Source organism: Crocuta crocuta, unplaced genomic scaffold (assembly GCF_008692635.1).
Source record: "Crocuta crocuta isolate KB4526 unplaced genomic scaffold, BGI_CrCroc_1.0 scaffold299, whole genome shotgun sequence".
In the NCBI taxonomy this organism is placed as follows: domain Eukaryota; kingdom Metazoa; phylum Chordata; class Mammalia; order Carnivora; family Hyaenidae; genus Crocuta; species Crocuta crocuta.
The window spans coordinates 8,501,949-8,528,066 of record NW_027532747.1 but is presented as its reverse complement, the minus strand read 5'-3'; the positions used below and the strand labels follow the sequence as shown (position 1 = coordinate 8,528,066).

At 40.4% G+C, this 26,118-nt stretch overlaps 1 protein-coding gene across 3 annotated transcripts in view; it reads left to right on the top strand.

The window, feature by feature from the left end:
• Window positions 1-26,118, top strand: part of UNC79 (unc-79 subunit of NALCN channel complex) — a 207,326-nt gene that overhangs the window by 82,434 nt on the left and 98,774 nt on the right. For 2 of the 3 annotated variants that reach the window (XM_077780866.1, XM_077780867.1), the window contains exons 17-23: window positions 3,445-3,586; window positions 4,875-4,954; window positions 5,049-5,197; window positions 10,886-11,043; window positions 14,527-14,708; window positions 17,092-17,293; window positions 18,511-18,690. In XM_077780866.1, coding sequence (XP_077636992.1) covers window positions 3,445-3,586; window positions 4,875-4,954; window positions 5,049-5,197; window positions 10,886-11,043; window positions 14,527-14,708; window positions 17,092-17,293; window positions 18,511-18,690 — 1,093 coding nt within the window. Of the gene's footprint in view, window positions 1-3,444; window positions 3,587-4,874; window positions 4,955-5,048; window positions 5,198-10,885; window positions 11,044-14,526; window positions 14,709-17,091; window positions 17,294-18,510; window positions 18,691-20,188; window positions 20,255-26,118 lie in introns of all 3 variants that reach the window. The other variant, XM_077780865.1, reaches the window with a different exon arrangement.

Sequence of the window (26,118 nt, the reverse complement as noted above, 5' to 3'; positions counted from 1 at the left end):
TTTTCTACAGTTTTTAAATACCTGTCCACCTACTGAACTTGTTTGTCCTACATGTTGCAAAATAACATCCCTGTAGTATGGTCTTTCAACATTGTCATTGGGTATTTAACCAAATAAACAGTCACAGTTCTAGATGATGTAAAAAACAAATTAAAATTGGGGCATCTGGGTGGCTCAGTCGGTTAAGTGTCTGACTCTTGATTTCAGCTCAAGTCATGAGCTCATGGTTCATGAGTTCAAGCCCCACACCGAGTTTCATGCCGACAGTCCCTCTCTCTCTGCCCCTCCCCTTCCTGTGCTCTCTCTCTCTCAAAAAGAAATAAAATAAACTTTAAAAAAAAAACAAATTAAAATCAAGAAGCTTAGAGTCTAATCAAGGAGGTATTTAAGTAAATGAAAAAACCATTAGACATAGTGATGATTGTGATGGGTGAGGTCTGAACAAGGGGACTATGGGGGCAGAGAAAGGTCTGCAGATCCAGCCTGGAGGTGTGATAGGGAGGAGAGAGCTCCTGGGTTCCTATTTGAAAGGAGTGGAGTTGATGAAAGGAAGGTGGTAGGGGAGAAGAAGTTTTGAGACTCAGAACACTCTATGTTTTAATGATACAGAGGAAAGTAGGGAATGGTGCATTCAGGAAACTGCAAGCAGTTGAGTGTTGCTAGAGCAGTGAGCAGGATGGGAAAGTAGTGAATGAAAGCTGAGTCAAGCAAGATGGACTCGGTCTCATTTTCGCATTCATTAAGGGCTCTGTCTGCCAAACTAAGGAGCTTGGGTTTTGTCTTGGTGAATGGGTGACTCCTGAAGAATTTAATCAGGGTGGTGACACAATGTGATGAATTTGAGAAATTCATCCTACCATTGGAGTAGCAGGATTAGAGGATTTGGACTCTGGGGACAGGTATCTAGCCAGAAGGCTAATGTGGTCACTCAGGGAGGAAACGGACAGGTCTGAATTAAAGTAATTGTGGTGGGGATAAGAGAAGGGGCAGGCCTGGTGGATTTTTAGGAAAGAGAATCAGCAGTGCTTGGTGTTTTCTTGGCATTGAAATATGGAAAAGTTGAGGACAAACCCATGTTTTCTGGCTTGGGAGCCGGTAACATTGCCATTTATAGAAGATTATTACTGGTGTAGAAGTGATCTTTTTGGCCAGAGTGGACATGATGCAGGCACATTCAGACATAGTGGACTGGGATGCCTTCAGATACCCTGGTGGGGTTTTCATGACCAGCAGGTATGTGGATCTGGGTTTTAGGAGGGAGGTCAGAAGTAGGTAGATAAAAGTTTAGAGCTACCGGCATATTGTGCTGGGATGCATAGAATGAGGAAAGAGCTGCAGCTAGCATTCTGGGAAATACCAACTGTTAAAAGGGAAAACAGGAGAATTGAAGATCAGAAATAAATTGAGAAGGTGCCAGAGACACAGGCGAAAGACCAAGGGAGAACAAGAACTCCAAACCAAGGTAGGAGGCAGTTTCAAAAAGAGGGAATGGTCGATCACAGGAAGAGAAGAGAAGAAAATAAAGGATTGAATGTGCCCAAGGGATTCTGAGATTGAGGGTCCTCTATACGCTTGGGGATGGGAGTAACCATGAATTCCAGTAGTGTGTGTTTAAGAACAGAATCAGCTGAGGATGTGGCTACATGAAGTAGAGACTTGTCTTGCAGGGAGAAAATGAGAGAATGAACGTGATGGAGGCAGATGTCCCAAGTCCTACCCTGTCCCCAGCAGACTGTCTGTATTGTGTCCATTGCCCCAGCACCATCCCAGGAAATGAGTAGTAAGCAGAAGTATGGAGGAACTGAGCCATCCAAACAATCTCCCACGTGAATGATGCTGTTGACATTCGTCATGTGCTGAAAATAACAAATTTGGAGGTGAAGCCAAAGGATTCTGTTCTCCTCTCTCAGACTTTTATGGGAGAGATGCTCATCAATAAAAGAGGCCTATGCCTTAGAATGCATGGTCTTCACTACGCATATCAGCCCTCTTCACTCTTTAGTTCTCTTCCTGGGACAGGCAGGGGATAAGAGGGTGACGATGTGGGGGAGGGGTTAGCAGGAGGCTTTAGCTAGTATGCAAGATGGACATCACCAGTCCCTGTCACCAGCAGGATGATTCCAGATGCATGGGTTTTGAGGTGAATGTCGAGGAGTCAGTAAGTAGCAGGAAAGTCTTTACTGTATCGAAGTTCATGAAGTTCACTTTATAATTTGATTTAGTACCTTGCTCATGGGTGACCTAGGGACAAGGTCAAAACTGTGAAAGTTGGCAGAGATATTCTTCAGGGCCCTCCCAGCCACTGTGCTCGTTTTCTTGCGGATGGCCTGGCACTTCATCTGTCTTGATCTCCTGGCATAGAGCTGGCTGTCAAATAATTCTTGAGAAAATGTGTATCGGTTAAAGTGTTAGCCAAAAGAGTATGATTTGAAATGAGGATATTTGAAGTGGGACTTAAAGGAAAGAAAAGGGCTGGAATAAGAGGATAGTTGGAGATGGTTGTTTTAAGTGGCAGCCATAGTAGTGCTCTCTCTCAATCTTTCCAATTTCACCTGTACTTGCAGCTTGTTTTATGCATATACATTATATATGACATATATTATCTATAAATATATTGTATTCAGTATATTCACGTACATGTGCAGCCAATCTCCACAACGTTTTCATCTTGCAAAGCTGAAATTCCATACCCCCTAAACAGTAATTCCTGTCAACACCCTCCCCTTAGCCCCTGAAAACCACCTTCTATTTTTCTGTTTCTCTGAGTTTAACTTAACTGTAGAGACCTCCTATATCTAGAACCATGTGATAATTGTCCTTTTCGTGATTAGCTTATTTCACCTGGCACAGTGTCCTAAGGGTTCATTCATGTTGTAGCATGTATCAGACTTCCTTTCTTTGTAAGGCTGTCTAATGTTAAACTGTATGTATGTAACACATTTTGTCTATCTGTCCGTCTGTTGATGAACACTTGGGTTGCCATACCTAACTCTCTTTAACTCATGGTTATAGCAGTTTCTTGCTCCTTAAAATTTGGCTTCTCCGGACAACCAGTTTGTATCTTAATATACTGCTGTGAACCCTTTATTATTCCCTGCTAATTAAGTACCATCATTGAACAAAATGTACACGGATTGGAATCACTTGGTGAGTGAGACAGGCTCATAGGGAAAGCCGACCTAGGCTGATTTAGCAATGTCTTTGAGATTTTTCCGTATTTATTTCAAGGGGATGAAAATGTTTTGGTAACAGCTGATCCAAATCTCCTTTAATTATTGTGGAAAGAAACTCACGTTTCTTCTGAGGCAGGTGCCTTCACTGTTTGGGGCTCAGGACAGGGCTGGGACACAGCAGGCACTCACTCGATCTTTACTGAACTGAGCAAAACCATTCTTTACACCCCCAACAGGCTGCTCACCCGGCTGCTTGTTGTATTTGTTTCAGGAGCCCACAGACAGCCTTGAGGATAGCCTTCTTTCTTCCAGACCAGAGTTTATTATAGGCCCTGAAGGTGAGGAGGAGGAGAATCCAGCAACCAAGCATGGGGAGAACCCGGGCAGTCGCGCTGAGCCCACGGAGCACACTGGTAGGTGAACTCTGGCAAAGCCTAGCTTGCACAGGCCTCACGTTCAGAACCCTGGTTCTTTAGGTTACTCTTGACTTGGGCAGGTTCAGGCTCGGCGTCCCTAGCAGAGACTGGTGCCAATGAACCATTTCCCTTCATGAAGTGAACAGATCCAGGACGTGCTTCTAGCAGAGCCACGGTCACTGAGCATCTTTCTGGCAGCACGTGTTTCTTATCAACAAAACCCTGCCTGCCATGTTAGCATCACTTTCCTGCTTCCGGTGTATCATGTTCTGGGAGAAGTAGCTCTGAACCAAGGCTGAACGACCAGAACGGAGGGTTCTGGCACCCTTGGCAGCCACATAGGTTATTTGGCCAAAGCAGAGGGTTTTGGGATACAGCCAGTGGAACTCGAGCTCATGCAGGTTCTGTGCTCCAGGGCCGAAAGGAAGCAAGGATTTCACTTATGATCCAATAACCTGCTTGAAGGTTATCTCTGTCTCCTTCTGCCCCTCTTCCCTGCTCACATGCTCTCTCTCTCTCTCTCTCTCTCTAAAAAAAAAAGATATTAAAAATAACATTAAGGTGCAAGATCGCTAATGAACTATTTAGTATATATGCTAAGAGAGTTTGATTCCTGTTGTCTCTGGTTCAGGAAATTGCCAAAACTTAGAATAATGATTTGAAAACATTTTACACTAGTTTTTACATCTGGCTAACTTGTGAATTCTTCTCTCTAGTGTGCCTTATGTACCATAGCCCACCATTCCCACCGTGGGAGCAAAGGTATTAGAGAGACTCGCAGGAAGATAAAACCATGAGTAGTTGTTCTGATTTGAATATGCCTAACTTCTTTAAGACACTCCCTTTGGCATGAGTCCGTGGGATAAATTCCTCCTTACGTGCCAGTACAACCTGAATACCTCTCTTTAATACCTTCTTATCTCCCTTTCAATAAGGAATGCACACCTAGTCAGACGCCAGGCCCCTCCAGGTAGCAGCTGAACTCTCTGCCCATGGGAGCATAGAACCAGGCTGGGGTGACTTAGGGGAATGAATGACATCTGAATATATGGTGGGCTCCAGTGGAAAAGGGAAGCTGAGAACCCTGAATCTAGAAGCTTTCTTGCACTTGCATCATAGAAGGGATATATGCTTACTTGGAGAGCCAATAAAAGCATTACACAACATGCCTTTTAATATATTGTATATATTTTTCCACTCCTCTTGGTTTTACGGTCTTGATCAGGTCATGAGTGGTGGGGAAAGGAAAAGATACGCTAACCTTTGTGTAATGACTTCTTCACAGCAATAAAGAATGACACTGAGAGGAAGTTTTGCTACCAACAGCTTCCAGTAACTTTGAGACTAATATACACCATTTTCCAGGTATGTTTTTTGAGATTTTTTGAGATATTTAAGGGTTTGCTTTGGTGGCATTGCTGTTTAGGGTAACCCAGTAACCATGTGGTTCTTTGCATAGGAAATGGCTAAGTTTGAAGAGCCAGACATTCTTTTTAATATGCTCAATTGCCTGAAGATTCTCTGTCTACATGGAGAGTGTTTATACATCGCTAGAAAACACCATCCTCAATTTTTAGCCTATATTCAGGATCATATGTTGATTGCAAGGTATGTTTTCCTGTTTGTTTGTTTGTTTCCATGTTAGGCCTTAGCCGTGAAAATCAAAGTTAAGACAAGTCTTATCAACTCCTTTGGGTCACTTTTGGGAGCCACTGATAGCCAGTCAATCCCAATTGCCTATGGGAATGTCTTTTTATTTAAAAAAAAATTTTTTTTTTTTTAATGTTTTATTTGTTTCAAGGAGACAGAGAGAGAGACAGCGTGAGCAGGGGAGGGTCAGAGAGAGAGGGAGTCACAGACTGAAACAGGCTCCAGGCTCCGAGCTGTCAGTCAGCACAGAGCCCGACGCGGGGCTCGAACCCACAAACCGTGAGATCATGACCTAAGTGAAAGTCGGACGCTTAACCGACTAAGCCACCCAGGCGCCCCGGGAATGTCTTTTTAAAAAAATTTCGGTATATCATTTATTCTATTTTTATTGCAGTCCTGTTAGTCTTATAATTATCTTTGCTTTTCTCCAGTGTCTGTTTTTCTTAAAAGATTTTAGATTTTTTAAAAATTTCAAATCTTATTTGGACTTCGATGAAATTTGAAGTAAATCTATAGATTAATTAAGAACATTTCCTCTAAAAAATTATAAGACTTCTATTCAAGTCCTCTTTTATTTTCCTCAACAATTTTTTATTATTTTCATTCTACCTTTTTATTTGTTCTTTTTCAGAAAGACATTTTAGTGTTACTACAAGCCATATTTGTTCCACTCATTATATTTTCTGATTATAGCAAGAGTTTAGGAAACTCTGAGTTTTTGTTATTTTAGTCACATTGTGGGTTTAATTAGTTCATTTTTATTAACTTTTAAAAACATATTGTAGGGGCACCTGGGTGGCTCAGTTGGTTGAGCAGCCAACTCTTTGTTTTGGCGCAGGTCGTGATCTCACAGTTTTGTGAGTTCGAGCCCCATGTCGTGCTCTGTGCTCAGTGCAGAGCCTGCTTGGGATTCTCCCTCTCCTCCTCTCTGTTTGCCCGTCCCCCACTTGTGCTGTCTCTCTCAAAATAAATAAACTGTAAAAAAATAAAAACAATAAAAACATATTATATGTACTGCCTTATGTTTGCTTAATAAACCTTTGTCTGTTTTTAAATATAGTAAAACTAATCAGTAAATCAATATCAAACAGTTGATCAATCATTAATGGATAGTTACTGATCAATATCATTTTGCTTTAATTTTTTCTGTCTTCTGCTAATAGGGACTGAATATTCTTTGTTTTTATTTTCTTATGGCTATAACTTTTATTTCTTTTATTGAATCTGATTTTTAAGGATGTAAACATGAGGAATAGTAATTTTGTTCACTAGATTCTTTAGAAATAAAAAAGACAAAAAAAAGGAATAGTTAATAATCAGTTGTTGGATGGCTTAAGAATATAGTGTCCTCTGGGGTACCTGGTAGCTCAGGTGGTTAAGTGTCCGACTTCAGCTCAGGTCATGATCTCATGGTTCATGAGTGTGAGCCCCTCACTGGGCTCTGTGCTGACAGCTCAGAGCCTGGAGGCTGCTTTGAATTCTGTGTCTCCCTCTCTGTCTGCCCCTACCCAACTCATGCTCTGTCTCTGTCTCTCTCTCAAGAATAAATAAACATTAGAAAAAGAAAAAAGGAAAAGAATATAGTGTCCCTTAGAAAAATATCAACATGTGCTAAAGTACTATGTACATAGTATTATCTAGTATAACATTTATACTAAAGATTTACTCAGTTTCTAACTTGAAATAGAAACACTAATAGACATCAGAAATTTCTCCACATATTGTCTGATAAGGTAATTTTTAGAGACTGTTGGAGCATTTTGAGAAAAATAATGAAATATTGTTCTGGGTATATATAGAGTTTTTCTTCCTGAGAACCTTAAAGTAACTGTTTTAGTCCTCCTGGAAGGAAGTCGGAAAAATATTATCCTCATTTATATGTAAGAGAATGAGATGGTGTAAGAAAAAAGAAAAGGTTGGCTTAGGCTAACTTGGTGACAAAACCAACTTGAGGCTCTGTCTTCATTCATTCTGATCATTTATTGAGTCATTCATTCCACAGATATTATTAGGGACTTACAATATATGTTCTTCTTCTAGGCACTTAGTTAATTTGCCTAGTATAGTTTGGAAGGGGATGAATTCTATTTTTACAAAAGGTGACCACATAATTTATTCTTCACATTGGTCTCCTTTTGTGAGTGAAGTAGGGGTGAGTTCATAATGACCTCAAACAATAAGTATAAAGTAGACTAAGATCTGGGATAAACTGAGATACATGGTCACCCTGTGTATATGTGAGTCATTGTTAATCAAAGGGATGTATGATGGATGACTATTTGGATAGTTCAGGGGTGGGAGAGATCATTTCTGGATGACTAGAGAAGGGTTCAGGAACAGATACCATATGGATGGGCATTGAGAAGATGATAAAATTTTAACAGGTAGAGATGTGAGATGGGCAGGAGCCCAAGAGTAAAGATGGGGATGCCTGGGTGGCTCAATTAGTTGAGCATCCGACTTTGGCTCAGATCATGATCTCTCACTCTGTGAGTTCGAGCCCTGGGTCGGGCTCTGTGCTGATAGCTCAGATCCTGGAGCCTGCTTTGGATTCTGTGTCTCCCTCTCTGTCTGCCACTCCCCACTCACACTCAGTCTCTCTCTCTCTCAAAAAAAAACATTAAAAATTTTTTTTAAAAAAGAGGAAAGATGGCAGAGTTAGAAGGGACAAGAAGTGAGTAGTGCATACTTAGGTGGTACCAAGGTTTTATTTTTTGCTGCATGGTGTGGTGTTTTGGGAGTAATGCAAAATAAAGCTGGAGAAGTAGGTTGGGACATGAGTGTGAAGGGCCTTGAAGATAGGGACTTCATTTTATGATGTTTGGCGATCAATGGAAGATCTTAAAGCAGTGAACAGGGTCAGAGTTGTACTGTAATAGCTTGAGTGTGGAGAAAGAGGGATCCTTAGGGACCACCCACATTTAAGGGAGTGCAAAGAGCGTGTTGCAAACGCTTTGGTAATGTAAAGATATAATACAGAACTTTCTTCTGAAAATTTTATCAGAAAAGGAAGAGAGAGATCAGATATTTGGAAGGGAAAAGGAGTAGATGTCAAGGATGTTTAGGGTAAAGATCTGAAAATATTTATTGTTAGTAGAATGGCTAAGAGGAAAGGGAGTAGTTGGTAGAGCTAGGTCCTGGAAGGCAAGAATATGCGATCAAAAACAAAGGGTAGGTGGAAGAGAGGAGCGATGCTCTTTTCTTTGTAAGGAGATATATTTTAAGGAAAAGAGAAATAAAGTGTCAAAGGGAGCTCATTACTGGTCCTTAAGAACAGTGTGTACTGATGTCTTTTTCTGAGAGGGAGGAGGATAGAGATTAGGCCGGGAGCTCAAGAAACATGGAAAAAAGTATGGAATAACTCATAGAAAAAAGCAGTAGAGTGTCAACCAGAAGTAATCTAAGAATGACCAGCTTCAGGGTCAAGATGAAGTTAACTAGCACCAATTCATGATGGATCAAGTTAGCAGGAACTGGTAGGACTAAGTTTAGCTCTGGGTTTTGAGAGTGGATGAGAAAAGGAGGCAATGTGGATTTATTTAGGAGTGGGGATTCATGATTTGATTATGGTGGAAGTCCAGGGAGACAAGGAATTTTAGAGTAAGGAAATGGTTGACTCTGGAATCCAGTCTAAGATGGGAGACAAATGAAATCAGAGGAGGACTGATGTTTGGGAGAAGAGAATGGAAGAGGGGGAAAGGAAGTCTTAGTCAAGATTAGGAATATTTTGGGTGGGACTATGGTTCGACCCAGTACAGAGGCATACAACGGGAAAGGTGGAGGGTGTCTAGAAGTTTCCTCATGATTTGTAGCAACATGGACAGAACTAGAGGGTGTTATGCTGAGCAAAATAAGTCAGGCAGAGAAGGACAAATACCATATGTTTGCAAATATAGGTGGATTAGGAGGAAGTTAACGGAGGACCATGGGGGAGAAGAAGGGGAAAAATAGTTGGGGAGAGGGAGGGAGGCAAACCATGAGAGACTCTTGAATGCTGAGAACAAACTGAGGGCTGATGGGAGTGGAGGGAGAGGGGAAGGGGGGACATGGGCATGGAGGAGGGCACTTGTGGGGATGAGCACTGGGTGTTACATGTAAACCAACTTGACAATAAACTATTTAAGGGGAAAAAAAGTTTCCTCATGATAAAATGGTATTCTACAGGTATAATGGGACAAGCTGGTGGAAGGGTAGACCTGGCTGATGTGGATATGGGGAAGACTAGGACTGATCTGGACAGAAGGATGAGCAAGTCCAGGCAAGAGCCGTGAAGGAGCAGGGTCAGGGGGAGTTAGACAGAAGCTCTGTGCATTCTGCGGGAGTGGCAATCCTAAGTGGGCCAACTTTTGCTGTTGAAGCAGCCTCTTACAGGCCATTTACCCAGGCCAAATGGATTGTGGTGCTGTGGGGTCTCTGCCTTGGTCTCTGGGCTGCATAGCCAAGGTTTTTCCTCAAGATACCACCCTGACACAAAAGCCATGATGGACAATGATGGGGCCTGGAGAAGGACATTATTTTTTTTATTTCAAACAAGGCTGCCCTAGAGAACTGGGAAGGCCATATGGGACTGGTGAAATCCAGGCTTTTTTGTATCACTGAGATGGTTTTCTGTCAGTTCTAGGATATGGTTTCCTTCCTTCAACTACTTTGATCTTCCTTGGTTTTGTGTTCACTCTTATGTTTAAGGAAGGGGGAAACCTTGCCTGACAGTCCTGCTAGTGGGTGGAGAGCCTGTTCTTAACAGAAAAAGAGTTGTTCTTTGCTAGAATAAAAAGGAAAAGGCTGCTGGGCAGGCAAAACCGACAAAACTCCCCCGATGTTCACTATAAGAAAATTTTTCTAAAAATCACTTTTCACCCCCAGAACTAATGTCAATTTTGTATATTATTTAAGTCATTGCTCATTTATATATCTGATTTCTAATATACAATTTAAAATTTTTATGTTAATATGTAATATTAAGAGGTATTTTCCTACATTGTTACATAAAAGTAATCTCTTTTAAAAAATGAACAGAAGAGAGCATAGGAAAAGTTTACCAGAGGTTTATAGTCTTGTGGATGAGTGTAATTTCGCCAAAAACATTCCTACCAGCTGCCTGTTAATGACATTTCCCATAAACTAAGATAATTGCATTTGTTTCCTTTTTTAAAAGTTTATTTATTTATTTTAAATATTTTTATTTATTTCTAGGAGAGAGAGAGACAGCGTGAGCAGGGGAGGGTCAGAGAGAGAGGGAGATACAGACTCTGAAACAGGCTCCAGGCTCCGAGCTGTCAGCACAGAGCCCGACGCGGGGCTCGAACCCACGAACCGCGAGTTCATGACCTAAGCAAAAGTCGGATGCTTAACTGACTAGGCCACCCAGGCACCCCAAAAGTTTATTTATTTTTGAGAGAGAGAGAGAAAGAGAAAGGTGGCAAGTGTGTGAGTGGGGGAGGAGTAGCGAGAAGGAGACAGTGGATCCAGGCAGGCTCTATGCTGTCAGCACAGAGCCCAGTACGGGGCTCGAACTCACAAACCATGAGATCATGACCTGAGCCAAAGTTGAATGCTTAACGGACTGAGCCATCCAGGCGCCCTCATATTTGTTTTCTAGAAACATTATCATAACTGTGACCACTTTGCTTCTTCTTGTTTCCTCAGCCTGTGGAGAGTCGTCAAATCTGAGTTCTCCCAACTGTCTTCATTGGCAGTTCCTCTGCTTCTCCATGCTTTGTCACTTCCTCATGGTGCTGACATCTTCTGGACAATCATAAATGGCAATTTCAACAGTAAAGACTGGAAGATGAGGTTTGAAGCAGGTACTTCTGTATTAGCTTAAAATTCTCTTGGGGTTACAAGGTAAACCAGATGTCCAGAAATGACATCTTCTGTTGGCCTTCCCTTTTCTCCTTTCTTTGTAAAGAACGCTGTCTTCTTTGCTAGTGTTCTTTGGTGGTTCTGCTTAATTGACCTTCCTCTGTAATAGTATTTTGCAAAGTGGTTCTTAGGGAGGATGACCCTGTTCAGGTTTGCCTAGGATAGTCCCATTTTATACCTGTTGTCCAGGTATATTTATTGGTCGTACACTTGTGTACTCTCAAATGGATCCTGGCTTGAATGATAAATTATGTAGTCAACATAATATATGACAGTATGTAGTCAACCTAATATATAATACAACATGATACAAACNGTTGCCTACTAATTTTCTGGGTTGTTTCCTTGGCTGTGCAGAAGCTAGGAGTCTTCATTTTTAACAAGGTCTGCAGGTAAGATGGCCGGCTGGGAATCTGAATTTTTAACAAGGTCTGGAGGTAATTCAGTGAAGTTTGATAATCTCTGCTCTTATGCCCTGGCCATTAAAGTATGAGGGACTGAGTCTAGTGCATGATGGGTGTAATTTCCTGGTGCTTAGAATGGCAAGTGCCCAGAGGAACATGGTAAGGAAGGAACCTGGACATGTTCTCTTAGCCTTGCCTCTGCTTCCTTCACTGTCATCCCAATCTGCTAGTACTCTTATTTTCAGGGAGCAGCAAGCAGGGCCCACATGCCATGGTGTGCCTTACAGAATGGTTCTGTGTATTTTGGTGTCTCCAAAATTCCACCAAGAAATGGAAGTTCCATTAGATGAGTTGACTGTTATATGTTAGAGTTCAGCTCTCTAATCTGTGGCCACCTCAAAGAGCTCTTATTTCTTAATGCCTGGTGAATCCCTGGGGCTGGTTGATATGATAAACCCAATGCAGTCCCTTCATCTAACTGTGAGTGTTTGCAGCCTCATTTCGTGCTCTTCTACCTGACATGCTGTTGCAGTTTCCCCATTGCTTTTTGCTTCCTCTCACTCTTGCCTTGGCCCCTCTGCTCTTCCTCTGAAATCCTCTTCCCTTCAAGGTCCATTCAAATGCTACCTCTATTTGATCTTCCTTCAAATGCCACCAGTGAGTTCCACCTTCTTGATTCTCTCAGTGGAAAGTTATTTATCTCTTGGTCTCTTTGTCATGTTATTTATCTCATCAGTGGCATTTATAGTTTTAAAAATTACATTTCAGTTATAGCTGTGCCTGTCTTATGTGCTTTTAGTCAACTTGACTTTTATGCCAAGACTTATGAATGATTCATATGTTAGTGTGCTTAGGCTGCTCAGGTAGTAACAGAACACCATAGACTGGGAGACTCAAACAGCAGACATTTATTTCTCATAGTTCTGGAGGCTGGGAAGTCCAAGATCAAAGTGCCAGCACATGTGGTTCCTTGGGGAGGGCCCTCTTCTTGTCTTGTAGATGGCTGCCTCCTCTCTGTGTCCCCACATGGCAGAGAGAGAGTGCTCTGGTTCCCTTCCTCTTCTTATAAGGGTACAAATCCCATCATGGGGGCCCTGCCCTCATGACTTCATTTAAACCTAATTAACTCCCAAAGGCCCCACCTCCAAATGTCATCACCTTGGAGGTTAGGGCTTTAACATATGAATTTTGGTGTCGCAGCGGGGAAGAACACAAACATTGAATTCATAACAGTTCATCTTCCACTTACTTCATCTTCCTCCAAGTACCTTCGATAGTTTCTTAGTTAAACACACACACATTTTTAAATGTATAAATATATTTTTTAAGTATATGTTTTTAAAATAAGTGAATTGGTGAATTTACTGAATAAATATTATATGTACTAGCTACTATGGGACCAATAAAAAGAAGTATAAGAGCAGACTACCGCTTTCAAGAAGCTAGTAAATTTAATTGATGAAGTCAAATATAAACATGTAGGAGGTTAAGAAACTAAAGACTAATGACGCCGGGGCGCCTGGGTGGCTCTGTCGGTTAAGTGTCCGACTTTGGCTCAGGTCACGGTCTCATGGTCCATGAGTTCGAACCCCGCCTCGGGCTCTGTGCTCACAGCTCAGAGCCTGGAGTCTACTTCAGATTCTGTGTCTCCTTCTCTTTCTGCTCCTCCCCTGCTCACACTCTGTCTCTCAAAAGTAAATAAACTTAAGAAATTTAAAAAAAGGAAACTAAAGATACAAATATAATTCAAGACCACAAAAGAAGACATATCATATGGCTAGGTATGAGCACACAACTGTCTTATGTAAATGAATAAGATGTGATTGAGTAGTATTTTTGCAGGAGTTCATGGGACTAAAAGGCCATTCCAGGTCAGAGTAGACTTTACAGAACAGGTAGAATCTCATCAGCAGATTCTTTAAGGATAGTACAATAGCAATAAGCAGAGAAGAACAGAAAGAATATTCTAGGCTGCTGGAATAGTTTCAATAAAGTAGTGAAATGTTTTATTTTCATGGCATTTTGTTATTTCACTGGCTACTTTAATTTCTTATAAAGCCATGATTTAAGGGTGCCTGGAGTCATCTAATGTAATTTTTTTCAATGTTTATTAATTTTTCAGACACACAGAGAGACAGAGTGTGAGCAGGGGAGGGACAGAGAGAGAGGGAGACACAGAATCCCAAGCAGGCTCTAGGCTCTGAGCTGTCAGCACAGAGCCCAATGAGGGGCTCACACTCATGAACCATGAGATCATGACTTGAGCTGATGTCGATGACTGGGCCACCAGGTGCCCCTGGAGTCATGTAACATAGATTTGCAGAATAATTAGACTGACTGACTTATGGAGTTGGGTGGGGGATGGGTGAAATAATAGGTGATGGGGATTAAAGAGTACGCTTACCGTGATGAGCACTGAGTAATGTATGGAATTGTTGAATCACTATATTATACACCTGAAACTAATATAACGCTCTATGTTGACTATACTAGAATTAAACTAAAGAAACTTAATTAAAAAAAGAAATCTATCAAGTAAGCAAGCATATATTGAATATAAAAAATATGTGACTGCTATAATCCTGGGAAGTCTGTTTTTGTTTTTGTCATTTCACATTGTGACATACTAAGGGTAGAGTGGGGGGTCCAGAATCTAAAGCCAGGCCTGGTGGACACCTCCCGTCTCCCTGTGTGGTCCACAGAAGGGCTTATGGAATGGACAAAGAAATGAACATGGAGGCATTTTGAATAGTTTCATGTAGTTTGAATTAAACAATGCGGAAGACCATTAAAAAAAAAAAAAAAAGGCAACCCACAGCTAAATCAAGCCTGCCCAGCAGGTAGAAATGGTCTCTGTTGCCAGATGAGATGGAACATTCAAGAAGGTGGCATTAAAATGTATTTTTGGTATTTCAAAATAGTGTGTGGGAGCCCAGAGTTAACTTTTTCTTTATGTGTTCAGTTCTTAGCTTATTAAATGTCCCTTGCCTTTTTTCTCCCCCTGCCTTTTAAACCTTGCAGTGGAAAAAGTGGCTGTAATTTGTAGATTTTTGGATATTCACTCAGTGACCAAAAACCACCTGCTGAAGTACTCCCTGGCACATGCCTTCTGCTGCTTTCTGACAGCTGTGGAGGATGTGAACCCAGCAGTGGCCACCAGGGCCGGTCTCCTGCTTGACACCATAAAGAGGCCAGCATTGCAGGTGAGGTCCCTCAGATGTATGTCATCTGCTCTATAGACGGTCCTCTGGTCAACCAAGTCATTGAGTTATAAACACATACAGTCGTGATGATGATGATGATGATGATGATGACGACGACGACAATGACAGGAACAGTGGGAATTTCTTAAAAAATTTTTTAAAATTTTTTTTTTTTACAAATAGTTACAGTGGGAATTTTTAAAAGAGGAAATATCCCAGAACCATACCTTATTAACAGATTTCTTGTTTTTATTTGTTAATACTTTCTTTCCTTTGTCCATATAGCGATATAACTTTGACAGATATAATTATTGTATGACTTTTTTTTTCTGGCAGATTTTTAAACTAGGCTGGTTTATCTTATACTATTTAGCTGCTTCCTGGGCTGGGAGCTCTTGTGTTTAAAGGCTAGATACTTTAAAAGAAATCTCTGTGATGAATTATTGTATAAGTCGAAGCAAAACATGAGGAGGCAAATATGCTATCAAATGAAACACCATAAATTAAAGTCAAAGGAACATGAAATATGAGGCCTGTAGAGAGTAATGTATTTATTTTATTTGGCACCTTTATTTTATAGTTGGAGAAACCAAGTGTTGGAGAGATAATGTGAATTTTTATTTTTTATTTTATTTTATATATATTTTTATTTTTGAGAGAAATAGAGCGTGAGTGGGGGAGGGGCAGAGAGAGGGGGGACACAGAATCCAAAGCAGGCTCCAGGCTCTGAGCTGGCGAGATCATGACCTTGGCTGAAGTCGGATGCTCAACTGACTGACCCGTGCAGGTGCCCCATAATGTGACTTTTTAAAGGACACATAGTGAATTAGTGGAAGAATGGAGACTAGAACCTCCAAAGGTCTGATATTCTGTTTCCCCACAATGGCGCCTGGTCTACTATTATATCATTATAATTAAAACTAATAATCATGGCAAGAGTTAAAATTTATCAAATAGGTACTCTCTTTTCAGGGCAGTGTATTAAAAGTGTCCCATCATCCATATTCTTATTTAATCTCCATAATAACCTTGTGGGTTCCCACTTTATAGATACAGAAGCAGAGAATTGGAAAGGGTAGGTAACTTTTTCAGAGTCACATGGCTAGTACGTGGCAGAGCAGACTCAGGTCGGAGTCATAATAAAGTCCACATTCTTAACTGTCTGTGTGTTTATGCTGCTTCCAATCCAGTGTAAAGGTTCTTCCTCTAAAAAGGACCAAGAGGAAGGTGCAGGAGCTGAGAAATGAGATGGTTTTGCTGACTGTGGACTCACATGTTCCCTTATAAAAATTCCCAGTTATCTTCTGGATAGTCCTTCTCTGTTGGTTCTGCCGCTGCTCAGGGTGTGGAACATAGGCACAAACAGTTGAGAGTTGAATGAATTAGTAGAATGGTGGAATGAAGGATGGTTTTTAAATTTCATGGTTTGGGGGGGGGCTAAATGGGTGATGGGCATTAAGGAGGGCCCTTGTTGGGATGAGCACTGGTGTCTATGTGGGTGATGAATCACTGGGTTCTACTCCTGAAACCAGTACTACACTGTATGTGAACTAACTTGAATTTAAATGAATAAGTTTAGAAAAAGAGGAGAGGGGAATGGTAAGCAGATTTATATACCAGAGAAATGGATGCACAATCCATTCCAACTTTGAGTTTTTAAGATTCTGTGTAACACTCACATTGCAAGACAAGATGAGTTTACTTTCTTTCAGAACCATAGAAGAGGGGCACCTGGGTGGCTCAGTTGGTTAAGCGTCCGACTTCGGCTCAGGTCATGATCTCACGGTTCATGGTTCGAGCCCTGCGTCGGGCTCTGTGCTGACAACTAGCTCAGAGCCTGGGGCCTGCTTCAGATTCTGTGTCTCCCTCTCTCTCTGACCCTCCCCTGCTCATGCTGTGTCTCTCTCTCTCAGAAATAAATAAAAACATTTAAAAAATTAAAAAAAAAGAAACACAGAAGATAGCATTGAAAGAGAATTAGAAAACCATATTGCATTTTCTAAAATGTAGCTTTGGAAGTATGATTTTCTTGATAGAAACTACAGACATTGAAAAAAGAAACATTGGTTTGAGAGCATTTGGATCAAGTGCTTATTAGTGAATGCATCTAAAAACCAGTAACATACACTTAAGATTTCTGAATGAAAATTCAAGAGATATTCTACAAGTAGAAGAAGTTCCTCTTCTGCATTTTATTTCTACCAGACTTGCAATGAAAAAAGACTTTACTTGGCTTATTCCACATTATAGTATATTATTCTATATTACGTTACTGTATGGATTGAGGAGGTTGCCTGGTTTTACTGACTTTGCTTAGTGTAGTTGCTTTGGAGTAACTTGGATGTTAACATCTGACTTACCTTTTCTCCCTTCTCTGCCCCAGGGTCTGTGTCTTTGTCTCGATTTCCAGTTTGATACTGTGGTTAAAGATCGACCCACAATACTGAGCAAGCTTTTACTCCTGCATTTTCTTAAGCAAGATATTCCTGCTTTGAGCTGGGAGTTCTTTGTCAACAGATTTGAGACACTTTCTTTGGAAGCTCAGTTACATTTGGATTGTAACAAAGAATTTCCTTTTCCTACAAGTAAGCTGAAGAACTTGCCTCAAACAGTCACAGTTATTGTTCTTGTACCTGCTAGAGTAGCAGACGATACAATGCATGTAATTTAACTTCCCGTTATGGAGGATGCCCTGACTTCCTGAACTCAGTTTATCAAATATTTATTGAGTAACTCTGTAGTAATCCATAGGTTAACCATTTTCTGGCATTCCAAAATCAAACCTCTTCTCATTTCCTTAAGGATCTATGATAACCATTTGTGATGGTGTGTTTCTTAAGTATCATTCAGTCATCATATTTGCAATGTTTGCAAGTAGTTTTGGGGGATATATTTATACTTTGCAAATTCATTCCTGCATGAATATTAATCAGTTACCTATAGCTCTAAGAGATGGGAAAAGTTGGTCACTCAACTATTTATCCAATGATAAGAAAAATCAGACAATGCAGTCTTATAGTCTAAACAGAAAAATCGGGGCGCCTGGGTGGCTCAGTCGGTTAAGCGTCCGACCTTGGCTCAGGTCATGATCTCACGGTTCATGGATTCGAGCCCCGTGTCAGGCTCTGTGNTCTCTGTCTCAAAAATAAACTATAAAAAAAATTAAAAAAAAAAAAAAAGAAAGAAAGAAAACTTATAGGTGAAAGGTGCCTGGGTGGCTCAGTGAGTTGATAGTCCAACTCTTGATTTTGACTCAGGTCATGATCCTAGGGTCCCAGAGCCTCGTGTCTGGCCCTGCACTAAACGTGGAGCTTGCTTAAGAGTCTGTCTCTCTTTCCTTCTATCCCTTTCCCCAACTTGCATATACTCTCTAAAATAAAATTTTTAAAAATTAAAAAGAAAAAGAAAAAAGGAAATCATAGGCAATTATCATGATAGGCAATAGCAATGACTTTTTTTTTTAAGAGAGAGAGAGAGAGATTGGAGGGGCAGAGGGAGAGGGAGAGAGAGAATCCCAGGCAGGCTCCATGCTCAGTGCAGAGTCAGATACAGGGCTCGATCTCATGACTGTGAGATCAAGACCTGAGCAGAAATCAAGAGTCTGCTTAACCAACTGAGCCACCCAGGCGCCCCAATAGTGTTGACTTTTTATGTAAGACTCACCATGGAGAGAGAGATGAATGATTCATGTATCCGTGAAAGGTGTTATTTTAATCTTGAAAGTAAACACAAATGGATTGTTTCAAACTAGTCGTGCCATATAGCCTGTTAAAGAAAATAACATCTAATTCCTTTTGGACAGCTATCACTGCTGTAAGGACCAATGTCGCCAACCTCAGTGACGCGGCATTGTGGAAGATCAAGAGGGCTCGTTTTGCGAGGAACCGCCAGAAGAGCGTGCGTTCTCTGAGAGACAGCGTGAAGGGGCCCGTGGAATCCAAGAGGGCCCTCTCCCTCCCTGAGACCTTAACCTCCAAAATTCGTTGAGTATCTTCTTCCATCCTTCCTTTAAAAATCTGTTTAATGTCTTTCTGAGGCTGCCTTGTCTTGTTGAATGTTCACAGAGAGTAGCATATTTAGCAAACTGAGCTCCTTCAGCAGTTTTGGGCTTCAGATTCCCTAGAGGGTCACCGCAGGGATGTCAGTGCTCTGGGGGGCTTTTTCCAGTTTGTGGGTGAAGCAAAGCCCTGGTCCAGCAGTAGACAGCAGATTGTTTTGTAATGTAGAAGGCAAATCCACTGATGATTAGATAGAAATGCAGAGGCACCATTTGCAACTAAGTCCTAAGAAACGAAGGTGTGCACGACCAGCCTTATAACCAAAGAAGTGTCCCGAAGAAGATGTAGACAGGTGAGCCCCATGGCAGCAGAGGAGGTAGAGTGGAAATTCCGAGTGCATTTGCTTTTCATGCATGATGGAAACAGTCAAACCAGCTCCCAGACAAACCAAAAATAAAGGTCGCTTTTGAAAAGGAAAAACCAGGCTGAGGAGAAGTTGAATTTCTGAGCAACTTCACCAGATAATTTACACATAAAAAGAAGCTTCATCGCCAACTTAAAAAAAAAAAAGACCACATATACTTGTTTTCTGAAGGTCTTTCTTTATATTGCACTTTGAAAGAGAACAAAAATTTCCCTAAATTACCAAAGACTAAATGACCGCTTAAGGATTAGCAATGACTCGTGAATGAAAAAGAATTAAAAATTCATAACTAAATCACCATACCAGTGAATGGGCATATTTAAATATGTTACTAACTTGTAAAATTTATTAAGTGATTTAAATTTTAAACAACTGCTGTGATATTCATAACACAACCCCATAACACATATTTCTTATCCTGTTAGAAGCAGAAAGGTTTGCTTTTTTTCACTGGCATTTATTGGAAGACAGCCTTATATAACATAATCATTTTTAATCATAAATATGATTTGATTTTATTTATTGCATTTTTCTCTAATTTATGACAAGTGATGGAAATGTGGTATTGTGAAGTTTGGAAGGAGTCGATGAAAGCCCTTTAAGCCATCAATAGCTCAGTTTTTCAGGGAGCAAAGATAAAATAGCAGGTGGCCATTTAAGAATAATCTGTATTAGTGCTAGTCTACAGGGAAGACTGAACCAGATCCTAGAAACCGATATCGAGATTAAATAAACCATTTCTATGAATTTCCCAGTTCTTTTATAACTTAACTAGTCACTTTGGGGATATAAAGTTTGTTTATCGTTCTTGCTTGTTAATTGTTCCACGTAACAAATTTGAAGAGTAAGAACTGAAGTAGCACTGACGGATGTTCTTGAGATTCACATAAAACCACGAAGCGTGTGTGACTCAAACATCTTTTGTGCGACGTTAATTACAAATAGGAAAACTAAACTTAAACATGGCCCTACTATCCAGTGAGTTAGCGCTGAGTGTATTTTCTAGGCTCAAGTTGTTTTTAATGCTTATTTAAATAGAGTTGTTGTTGATTTTTAAGCTATGAGGTTGACCAGGCATGAGCAGTCTGCTCCAGCCCTCGGTGGGACACCCGAACAGACACCAGGTAGGTGCTTCTGACGTGGAAGGGCTGTGTGCAAGTGTCTAATCCCACGTGGACAAGGTAAAGAATGCAGTGCCTGTAACTGGACCAGAGTGCTAGATTTAGGATTTGCAAACTGGAAGGGTCTCACCCCAGACGCTCAAGCATTTGAGCCCCTGAGAGAGCAATTCTTTCTATCTTAATACGGGCAGATGACTTTTTGATCCCGTTAACCTTTGGTCCAGTAAGAGGTATCACGTTACCTGAATCCGCACTTTGCCCCAGAGAGCCGTTCTGACGAGAACTCTACGTAGTACTTATATTTGTATGTGTATTGACACATACAAATATAATGTTCATCTACACCTGCTATAGGAAAAAACATACATTTCATTTACATTTTAAAAGGTGATGCATTTGAGCCGCCATCATTCACCCATCCCCCGTAGCCATTCTTGATTCTTTGCAGTTCTACATGCATCCCTGTCTCTCAGAGAAAGAAAGATTTCAACTGTTTGGAAGACCTAGGATCATATTCAGCTTGGTACAGTGTTAACTACCATTTGATGTCCCGTGAGAGATTACAGTGCATCATGGAGGATCCTAAGGGTTGAAGGGGCACCGGCAAGACTGTGACGGATTGAGTGTCATCTGCACAAATGCCACAGTGCGTTGGGAGGCTTGTGAAGGGTCTAAATACCTGCTTTTTATTTTTTTTTGTCAAAAACAAACTTGGTAATTACCACCTGAGTATCGGGCTATAGAACATTTGGTTTTTCATCTAAGAATAGTTTTAGGTAAACTTTTCAGAATGGCCTCAGAAGGAAAATTTCAAATAAGGACGCTCTACAAGAACCATGTCTACTAAGTGTTATAAAAATGATGCCAGAAGGAGAGGTGGGTAGGGGTGGAGTGGGGGGGAGCAGAGAGCCCAAATATATGAATGCCGATGGCACGTCTTGGCCAGGGGGTATTTTCTCTCTTAAAATTGATGAGAAAGAAGGATTAGCAAGCCCTTGGCTGAGGGCCCCTGCCTTGTTTTCTGCATTGCTCTGTGCCTTAGCTGTACTGGAATTTAAAAAAGAATAAAAGTAACAACTTCTGACCCTTAGCTTCATTACGAATGTGGAATCCATCCAGTTCCCGTAATTGAGGTCTTTTTGAAACGAGTTTTAATGCAATTTCATAAATTGTCTTTATTTTACCCCATCTTTTCTTTTTGTCATAAGGCTTAGTTGAGTTAGTTATTCAATTAAAGTCTTTAATTATTATTATTACCCATTTTCACCATCCAACCAAAGGACTCCTCCCACCTCTCTTTGGGAAAATGTATACATGTTTCTTGAAGTTAAAAAATAAAGGCTTCAGGCCTTTAATTGTCCCACCAAAAGTGACCAGATGGAAACGGGACAGATAAAGCCATTGTTTATATGAAATATAAAGCTAAAGCCCCTGGAAAGGTAATTTATACACCACCACCATAGTAAAAACTTACTTAGATTCGGAAACAAATGGCTTAGCTTATGAGGCCACTTCAAACTAGTTTTTCATTTTTGCATTATTATTTACTAGATATTAAGTTGTTTTTTAACTTGGGAACAAAGACATGCCAGGATTATCATAAGATTATACAGGATGGTTTAAGATAATAATTAAATGGAAACTGAAGAACTTGTTATTTACGGAACATACTTTTGTTCCATCCAAGTCTTGAGCTTCTCTGTGCAAGACCTCTTATTGACTGAGCCTGACATATAGCATATGCCCTTTAATTTTGCAGCAAGACTTCATTTTAATTGCTGTTTAGGCTGAGCTTTTTGACACTGGATTCATAACTAATGGCTTTGTGATCTTAGCTTTTACATACTACATATGGCAAATTTTGCATCAGAAATACACTTGTAGAGAAGGTATATTTCAGAAGGCTAGTGAAAAGCTGCATTCCTTTATGACTTTTATGAGTCAAATCAATGACTTTCACCCATAAATGAAATTCACAGTAAATTATAGTTGCAATATTAGAGATATGTTAGCATTCTCATTTTACAGAAGAGGAAACTGAGGTTCCCGGAAAGGAACACGTTTCACCGGCTGTTGGTGACAGATCTGGGTCTCAAGCCCAGGCATCTTGAACCCTGTGCAAAGCATGTGTGCTAAATGCCAATTGGAGCTCAGCGTCTTTATTTAATCCTAATTGATGAAATCTACATTTTCACCTGCTAATCTGAAATTGGTATAATTATAATAATTTATAGTGTATATCTTCACTGATTCTGTGAACACCAGGAATTACCTTTGGTGATTCGGAATACCTGTTGAATATTAATTGAATATAATATAGCAGTTTTGATAGGTTGTGACAGTGCAGCACTAAAAAACTGGTATCCACCCCATGTGGTCATGGGGAGCTTAGTTATATCCTGTTCCTCACCCCCCAGAATAAATAATTAAATAATGGTAGATATATAATAATAAGAATAACAACACTTCATATATGTATAGTACCTCTTTATTAAGAGTGGTTTTTAAAATGAATAATCTAATTTTGATTTCACAACTCTGGATATGTATAAAGTATTATTCTTATTTTGCTTTAAATATAGACAGGAAAACTGAGGTCCTGAGAGATTAAGTAATTCTACATAGATAATTTGCTCAAGATCACATATAACTAACTAGTTGGGGACTAATGCTTGAGCTCAAGAGGCCTGATTTGCTTTCTTTCCACTATAATTAGCTCTTGATGCATTGATGTTAGGGTGTTCTTTCCCCATAGCACATGAAGGCACTGGTCTGGGTATGGAGCTAATCTGGGTGTTCATATCTGCTACGGTGGGTGTGCCTTAAGGTCATGAGCACCCACACCAAATGACCTCCCCATTTAGGACCCACAGACTGATCTAGAAGTATCCTAATCCCTAAAGCAACAAGGTAACAAGGTACTCTCATTTCTACTCCAGCTTGCAGAGAGATCTTGAAGTCTCTTGGTCTGAATTTGTACCAACAAGAGAAGGTGTCCAGTGCTACAGAGCATTGGTAAAACTCTTGTATGGGCCTCTCCTGCCACCACTGTTACTGTCCCAGCCTAAAACTCCAAATTACTTCTTTTTAGGCTCTGTCTTTCATTCTAGAAGTGGTTAATAACTCACATCTTCTCCAACTTGCAAAACGCCTATCGATCATTAAGATCCAATAACTGAAAGAGAACAGTCATTTTTGTAGGAGTGCCCTTGTTTCAAATAATCATTTTGAGAAATGACAGTTTCTATTGAACAAACATTTATTGGGCACCTGCAATACTAGGAAATATGAAGAATGCCAAGACACATCAGAGATTTTTATACTCTAAACTTGCTTATAGTCAAGTAAGGGAGATGAAGGATGAACACAAGTAAGCTCTCTTCCAGAATGAATGTGACACTGCTATAGGTTCAATGGGAGGAGAGTTGAGGGCAACAGGAAGGCCTTGACTGGAGGATGGGTTGGGAAGGCATGGATGTGAGATAGGAAGGTGCAGAGGCAAGGATGGGGAGCATATGACAGCATGGAGTTAGTCACTGGCCCCAGCTTTACAGCCCTTTTGTGGCTGTGCACACACACAACGGAACTGCTGTGAATGAAGCTTTAAGTTGGGTTGATGAGCCAGGGGGATGGATGAGGTGGTGTCCTTAGAACTACCAACATAATGTACACTCATTTATAGTGCTTGATCACTGGTTTCTCTGGAACAAATGCAGAGCAAGCTTCCTTCCTCTACCTAATTGTCACTTGATGGCTTGACGGAGGGGTCAGTGAGTCCGCTTACACAGAGGAATATTCCCTATTTCCCTAGCCACTTCCTTGCTCTTTGGGGACTTCATCAGTTTTTCTTTTATAGAAGAAATATTTATCAGAGATATTTATTTGAATTCGGTGCACTTAGACACTTAGGAATAATAAGCATCTAGTATATGTCAGAACCTGCCCCATATTCTGTGAGGGATATAAAAATGGGTACGATGTAGCCTTTGTTCCCATTGGGGAAATAGGCAGACGAGTAAATAAAAAGTTCTGCCTTGCAGTTTGCCACCTGAGAGTTACGAAATGCTAATGGAAATTTCCCCCCATCCTTCTCTCCCATCCTCCCTCTTCTCTTGTCTTTGGGGATTTACAGAATTTAGGGATCACACCCAAAATTCTGGGAGGCTGAGAGGAGGGTGGGGGTATGTAGTAAGAATGGCTTCTGAGATTCACAGGATGACATTGCCTGGGGTTGGGGGTGCCAGGAGAATATATCACCCTGAGCAAAGATACAGAGGTGGGAAAATGTTCTGAGATCCACACGAAGCTCAGCTTGTGAGAATGTTGAGCATTTGGGGTGGAGTAGTAGGAAATAAGTCTGGAAAAGCAGATCCTGATCCTGCCTGGTTTCAAATCATCAAATAAATAAAATTATATTACACTTTGGAGTTTCAATCAGTTGTGCCACTCCGTGGACCGATTATGATGGAAACAGCGTGATAAAGTTATGGTAGGAATAACTGCCTCGTGATTATAAAGGTGCTTATTTTCCTTTAGAGAAATGGTAAAATCAAAAATTTAACAAGTTAAATCTCCATAGTTAAAAACAGACATGGGAATTTCATAGACCATAATTCAAAACTAGAATTTCAAAGTGTTTTAATTGTCACATCTTAGAGAAAGTATCATAGGCCTTCAGTTTTAAAATGGAAATTTCATATCCTTTGTAGATAACTAAATCAGTAAGATTGTCTTTATCAATAAAGAACATCTCAGCTTTTCTAAGTTCATTTTTCTTAGGGATTTGATTAAGGAAACTTTTTTTTTTTTTAATGAAGAGTGTCCCAGTGACAAATGTATGCTGTTGTAAAGAAAGATAATAGACAAGGCATAGCCTTGCAAATCCCACACTAGAGGAGTAAATGTTTGGAATAAAAGATTTTTCTTTTCACTTTATGCAAACGGTTTCATCAACTAGTTCTTTTTTTTTTTTCGGTACACTTATTTAATGGTTAAAGATCACTCGTTATCGCTTATTCAGGAGAGGAAAGAAAGAGCAGCAGACTTAAAACTGTACCTTTAAAGATCCATGAAGATGTATTTCAAACGAAAATAGGGCATTCGTGAAGTGGTACTGAATCATTAGGAAAATAAGATTTTGCCAGAAAGGTTAGGTGGCACACTATTTCAATGAATATCTACCTACAATGGGAAGAAGGATTTTGAAATATTTAAAAGATGAAGTCTGATGATTTATTTTCTAGCTCTGAACTAGGACAGAATGAGATGAGGAGCCAGTGTCTTAGTTCAGCCTTGTCTGGAACCCTCCTTCTTCTGTATTGAGGTCCCTGGATGCTCAGGGCCATAAAACAAAGGGCGACTCCTTCGCAAACGCTCCTTCATTCCATTTTTAACACCAGGATTTTGGAGTCTAGCCAGTCCAAACTTAGAGGTGGCTACACAGGACAGTGATACAAAGTCTCTTAAACTTTGCCTCTCCGGACCAGCTGAAATAAATTGAGGAATGAAGCTATATTGTAACAGCCACCACTTGCTGCTACAATAGAGTTGAATCCTGCAGGGAGTCTGCATCCTCATACTTGTGACATTTTTGGCCTGAGCTTGCCCGGAGCAGTAACTCCTTCTAGTTGTAAAGTAATAGCCTGGAGAAGAAAAAAAAAAAAAATCAAGATTAAATATTTTCAATGCCGGAAAGAGAGCTCTCTAAACTTTTCCTATTTTGTTTTATGAGGATTTACATAGGTGTTGCTTTTGGTCTGATCTTCTATTTGAAACATTTAATTTACTTGTAATATACAGTAATGTTTCACATTTCTGGCCTCTTGAAATAGGGTGTTCCACACAAATGACTCCCCCCCCCCCACGTG